The 6,412-nt window shown below is 33.8% G+C and overlaps 2 protein-coding genes across 2 annotated transcripts; both read left to right on the top strand.

Moving 5' to 3' along the window:
- Nucleotides 1-3,253: 3,253 nt before the first annotated feature.
- Nucleotides 3,254-3,871, top strand: LOC117169767. The gene has a single exon (XM_033356274.1). The coding sequence runs from the start codon at nt 3,254-3,256 to the stop codon at nt 3,869-3,871; it is 618 nt and encodes a 205-aa protein (XP_033212165.1).
- Nucleotides 3,872-5,127: 1,256 nt separating this feature from the next.
- LOC117169768 lies at nt 5,128-5,622 on the top strand. The gene has a single exon (XM_033356275.1). It carries the CDS (start codon nt 5,128-5,130, stop codon nt 5,620-5,622), a length of 495 nt encoding a protein of 164 aa, XP_033212166.1.
- Nucleotides 5,623-6,412: the final 790 nt, after the last annotated feature.

Raw genomic sequence — 6,412 nt, forward strand, 5'->3', positions numbered from 1 at the left:
TTTTCGATATAAAACTAATCATCTTTCATTTTTTCAGGTGCTGACTACCACCTTGATAATCCTATCGATAAATTATTTGTAAATATTGATATAGATGTGCTTAAATTTGATTGAACAATGGAAATTCTGTGATTATTGGTGACTCTAAACCTTGATTATTGACTTTTAAATCTGATACCTGAAATCAATAAAAATCTCTTGAAAGTAATACCTGAAAAAATAAAAATAATACATCAGTTTTGCGGTATAAAATTTAGTTAATCATTCAGTTTTTTAATTTCATCTGCAATTTAAATCAGAATGCATAAATTAATTAATCAATTTTTAAAATAAAATAGTTCTTTTCTAAAAAACCCCAGTTTATTCGAATTAAGGGCATGCTCTTCGTGACCACGTGACCAAACTAGTCCCCGAATATGAGCATTTTTTTGGTATTCACTGTGTCTACACGGATTGAGATATCGTGTTTAAAATTTGATAGATTAAATAAAAAGCGCTCAAGAACGTTTGTATACATCAATATATTTGTAATCGTAAGGAATGTTTATTTATAAATTAATGAAATATGACATTACCATTCGAGTTATAGCACTTTGAAGACAATTTTTGGTTTGATGCATTTCAGATTTTTTGATTCGCGTATATTGATCACTGACGCCAATTTTGGACTAAATCGTCTAAACCTTAAAAAAATTAATATAAGCAATAAAATTTGCACATTCGTTTAAAATAAAAAAATTACTATCTGCATACACGCAATCTATTATACTTTTTGGACCATTTTAGCTATTTCTAGCGGAAAAAAAGAAACTTTCAGCGTCGATAATGTCGAGATCAGGTGACTAAGTTCATTCATGAAATCTTTGTGTAGAGAATAAAATGATTTTCATTTTTTTTGGTCCTCACTACGTCCACACGGATTGAGATATCGTGTTCAGGATTTAGGAAGTTATACCGAAAGGGCTAAGGAATGTTTGTATATATCACAATGTTTATAATTACGATGAAAGTTTTCTAGTGAAATACTATAGGAATAAGAAAAAAACTTTGAACCTCGATAAGGTAGATGCTCGATTTAAAAAAATCGAGGACATCTTAGAACGCGATACTATATATATGGTTATATATTCTTGTGGATTTTTTTACTGGTGTGAAACAATTTTAAGTTATACCAAACCAATAATAATAAAATTTCGCTCAGGGGCGAAAGACAAGGCGAGTCTGACGATGAGCCCAGCCGGTTGGTTCACTGTCAACAATAGTTATCAGGTTATCGATTCAACGTCCAAAATAAGACGTCAAGAATTATGACAGTTAGTTGGAAAACTCCGAAGAGTAAATTTGATCACATTTCTGGTGTTGCTATGTTTCCAATTTGAAATTTATCTTTTATTTTTAGGACCAAAGAAATGAAAATCATTCTACACAAGAAATCCATGAACAAACTTAGTCACGGGATCTCGACTTTATCGACGTTTAAAGTTTCTTTTTTTCCCCGCTAGAAATCGCTAAAAATGCTCCAAAAATAATGATAGGTAACGTGTGTACAGACAAACATTATCTGAAACATTATCTGAAAAGTTCTATAACTCTAATGGTAATATTCTATTGCGTCGATTTATCAATAAACTTTCTTCAAAACTATAAACATATTGATGTATACAAACGTTCTTTAGTGCTTTTTATTTCATCTGTCAAATTTTAAACACGATATCTCAATCCGTGTGGACACAGTGAACAGCAAAAATAATGCTCATAACCTGGGACTAGTTTGGTTACGTGGTCACGAAGAGCATGCCCTTAATGATCTTTGGCAAAACATGTAAATACAATGCCTCGTAGAAAAATAATCCAAACGGAAAAAAAGAAGTCGAGTTTCAGCTGATCAACAAAAGGAGGCAAGCTGAATGCCAACGCAAGTATCGAGAAAAAGAAAATGATAAAAACAATACTGATTATCAAAATAAGGAACAAGACATTCCTAATTCTCATATTGGTTTAAATAATGCCAACTCTCTTCATGCATCGGATACAATACCGGGACTTCATTCACAGAATAGCAATCGGGTAAACTCACAATCAATACATATTCATCGAATGATTGATTGAGCGTCTATATCAAAAACAATCATACTACCAAGAAAGGCTTCTGGAATATTCATACATCTTTTAACAGCCAATTATCTAATTTGTATGATCATGCAAGTCGAAAAATGAACATTGCTTGCGAGCATTGTATAGCAAAACATTTCCGTGCTGAAAATTGCTAATAAAAGGAAATCTTTTCGCGATTGCTATAATCATGATAAAGTTGTTATCGATCCATTACCCCAACTTCAACTTCTTGAAAATTTTTTCTTAGAGAATCATCTGAAATCAAAACATTTCATTGAACGGATCAGAGGTTACAATAACGAATTTTCATTTGCAGCATTCAATGCAAATTTATTCAATTTCAGTGCACAACGTAGTGGTCCATATTGTTTTAAAATTCAAGGTCAGATTTATTATCAAATAAACAATGCTTTATATCTAGGTGCAAATAAAAATCTAAGTTATGGACAACTCTTTATTCTGTATGAGAAAGAAGCTGCTGAATGTCGCCTTAAGCAAAACTCTCATCTTGATAAGGAATTGCTGGCATTGCTGGGAAAAGAAATACGTAAAGTGAATTTATTTGCACAATCGTATTTGATGATGCACGAAGAAATTCAAAATGAAACGTCGTTAGCATTTGGTTCAATTGCATCTAATCTGCGATTGACGTTTTTACCCAAGGCTGGAATCGATAAAGGCAGACATAATGCCCAGAGAACAAATGAAGTTGCGACCTTTTTCTCTACAACTGCTGATGCAGAGTTACAGGATGCTTTTGTGACTGTAAAGAACAAAACGAAAAAACGTTGCAGAATGTAAATTCAATGGATCCCAATGTAGAGCCTTGGACCTACCCATTGTTTCATCCTCATGGAGCTCAAGGGTGGCATGCAGATATGAAGTTGAAGGAAAGTGATAAGAGATTGACCAGATCTATGTACGTTCTGCGTGGTATGGCCACACGTGATGAAAATGCAATGCAATCTTACGTGGCGAAAAATTGTTACAAGAATGGGTTGTAGACACTGGCGGACGTATCGGACGAGTTATAATTTTACCTTCGTCATTCGTACGATCACCACGTAACATGATGCAACATTACCAAGATTCAATGGCCATCGTCAAAAAATTTGGAAAAATTGATCTGTTTATCACGATGACGTGCAATCTTAAATGGACTGATGTTGTCAAAAACTTACTTCTTTGTCAAATAGCTGCTAATAGACCAGATGTATGCAAAAGGGTATTCAATTTAAAAAAGGATTATTTGGTTGACCTCGTCAGACAAAAACTGTTTGGTGAAGTGATGGCTTACGTTTATACGGTCGAATTTCAAAAACGTGGACTACCTCATTTTCATATGTTGGTAACGCCCAAACAAAATTCTAAAATAACAAATCCCAACACTGTGGGTCAGTTCGTGTCAGCTGAAATCCTTGATCCGAATGTGAATAAAAAATTACAAGAAATGGTAATGAAACACATGAATCATGGTCCTTGCGCTGATTGGTGTAAAGTGAAAGGAAAATGCTCGAAGCGTTTTCCAAAATCTTTCCAACAAGAAACGACCATGGATAAAAGTGGTTATCCACAGTATCATCAGAGGGATACTGGCATTCTTTACGAGAAAAAGGGGAGTTTTGTGGTTGATTACCGAAACGCTGTTCCATATTCTCCCACCTTATCCACTGTCTTAAATTGTCATGTGAATGTGGAGGTTGTTTCGTCAATCAATGCTGTCATGTACATATATACAAGTACGTTTATGAAGTAAACCTTTGCAAGAGAAAATTCATGCTATTGCACGTTTGCCTGTTCATCTGTCAAATTAGCAAAGCATGATTATCAATAATGATGTTGATGATGCGGAAATTATATCTGCTTTACAAAAATCAACAATGCTTCTTGTTTACCTAAAGTTGAATAACCAAGACGATGATGCTAAGCAATACTTGTACTCAGATATTCCTCGATATTATGTGTTTAAAAAAGTAACTCGTGCCGATTGACAAAAGGTCAATCGATGGGAAAAACGCAAAAGTTTTCACAACATAATTAGCACAGCTGCGTGTTTAGAAAGATGTCTTGCAGAAGATGATGTTGAATGAAATGGAGCAATAAGTGAAGTCATGGATGATGCCGAGACAAAAACGCAGTCTTTTTGTACGAATCCTCATTCATTGTCAACCTGTTCAACCAAGAGATCTTTGGGAAAAGTTCAGAATGCCCTTACCGGAGCATTATATCAGACGATTTGGGTATTCAACCGGCACAATGAGTGCTGATTCTCAAATAAGAGAGATGCTAGAGAAAGCAAATTGGGATATATAGAAATTTCCCGAAATGGAGCAAATAACACCAGAATTCGAAGAAGAAGTGCACGAACAACTTTTGCAAGAAATGTCGATTCGACAAAACCAATACCATAAACTGAATGTAAAACAGAAAGAAATTGTTGATTTGATTCTCCGGTTTGCAGAAGGATGTGATACTTTTGGGAAATGCTTTTACATTGACGGACCGGGAGGATCAGGAAAAATTTTTGTTTATAGAACTCTGTTCTACTTATTGAAAGGTTAAGGTAAAAATACTTGCACAAGGGTCTTCACAGGAATTGCTGCAACATTACTTGCTCAAGAAAAAACAGTGCATAAAACTCTTGGTTTAAGAGTGCCTCTATGTGCGGACTCGGCTTCCAACATTTCAACTCAGTCAAAACACGGAAAAAGATTGAATGAAGTAGACGTATTCATTTGGGACGAGCACTGATGGTACTACGTTTTGTACTCGAAGTCATGGACAAAACATTGCGTGATTTCATGTCTAATGATTTGCCATTTAGCGGAAAGATTATTGTTTTGGGTAGTGACTTCAAACAATTGCTACTCGTAAATGAACGAGCAACTTGCAGTGAAATGGTCAACCCATCAATAAAATTCATTACTTTGTGGAACTCTTTCAAAATGCATTATTTGTCGGAGAACATACGAGCTTTATCAGAAGAAAGAGTTTTCTCAATTTCTGCTTGGTATGAGCAATGGTACTTTGAATGACAATTCAGAAAATATTCAGATTCCCGATAGATGTGTCGCGAATATTAACTCTGATATAGTTGCAGATACATATGGTGATATGATCAAAAACAAACAATACAGAATTGCGTCAAAACACGCCATACTTTCCGGAAGAAATATTGATGTTGATGAGATTAATTGCAGAGTCATTAATTCACTTGATGAAGAAACACAACAAATTTACACCAGTATAGATAGTACAGAAACAACTAGCGACGAAGGAGGCATCAATCATGAGGCCATACTGACGGAATATTTGAATACTTTGAATCCTCCGAGCTTGCCACCTCATGAATTGCGATTGAGAAAATGCGCAGTGATAATGCTGATAATAAATCTAAGCATAAGTAAAGGTCTTTTCAATGGTACTAGATTGCTCGTATTAGAATCTTCTCACAACATTTTGCGATGTGAAGTTTTGACAGGCAGTAAAACGGGCGAAATCGGTTAACTCAATTAAATAACACTGCACTGTGAAAATAATTATCCATTCTTATTCAAAAGGAGACAATTTCCTGTGAAAGTAGCATTTGCAATAACAACAAATCACAAGGTCAAACTTTTGATCGAATTGGAATTGATCTGAGAAAAGATGTTTCCAATCATGGACAGCTGTACGTAGCTTTTTCAAGAGATCTTGGGATTTATTAAAAGTTTTTAAAAGTTTATTTAAGTAGCGAAGCCATACGAAATGGCAAGAAAATAAAAAATGACATTTTTCAAGAGAGTTTTTTACCTAATTAAAAAATGCCTTGACTCAATATATTTGAAAACTTTGATATAATATAATATATGAATATAATGAAATCCGTAACATTCACGAATATTTTATTTATATCCTAGATGGAAATAATTAGGTTCGATATTGTCAATAAGTATTTAGCCTTACACATGGAGCTTTTTACAAATTATATATGCTTCTAATCACATTCATTTTTTATTTGTATATTTTCAGCGAATGCCATATTTCTTTTTAATTCAGTTAAACTTTATGAATAATTATATTAAAAAATTCATTGAAAAATATTTTCAAAAATCTTAATTCGCATTTCGATTGATGTAAACTTGAGTGTTTATAACTAACATGAAAACCAGAATTTCCACGAACACAGCGCACGGTATGTTCTATTTATATTATAATCGCTGTTGTACAATCTGACCTTAAGATCAGTTTCATTTCTGATTAGTATTAAAACGAATAATTTTATTATGATGCGTATTTCGAAGCGTTCATCGAGGTG

This window comes from Belonocnema kinseyi, chromosome 3 (assembly GCF_010883055.1).
Source record: "Belonocnema kinseyi isolate 2016_QV_RU_SX_M_011 chromosome 3, B_treatae_v1, whole genome shotgun sequence".
Lineage (NCBI taxonomy): Eukaryota > Metazoa > Arthropoda > Insecta > Hymenoptera > Cynipidae > Belonocnema > Belonocnema kinseyi.

Excerpts from the sequence above, each read along its gene's own strand:
- LOC117169768 (XM_033356275.1), top strand. The coding sequence starts at position 5,128 with ATGAGCAATGGTACTTTGAATGACAATTCAGAAAATATTCAGATTCCC.
- LOC117169767 (XM_033356274.1), top strand. The coding sequence starts at position 3,254 with ATGACGTGCAATCTTAAATGGACTGATGTTGTCAAAAACTTACTTCTT.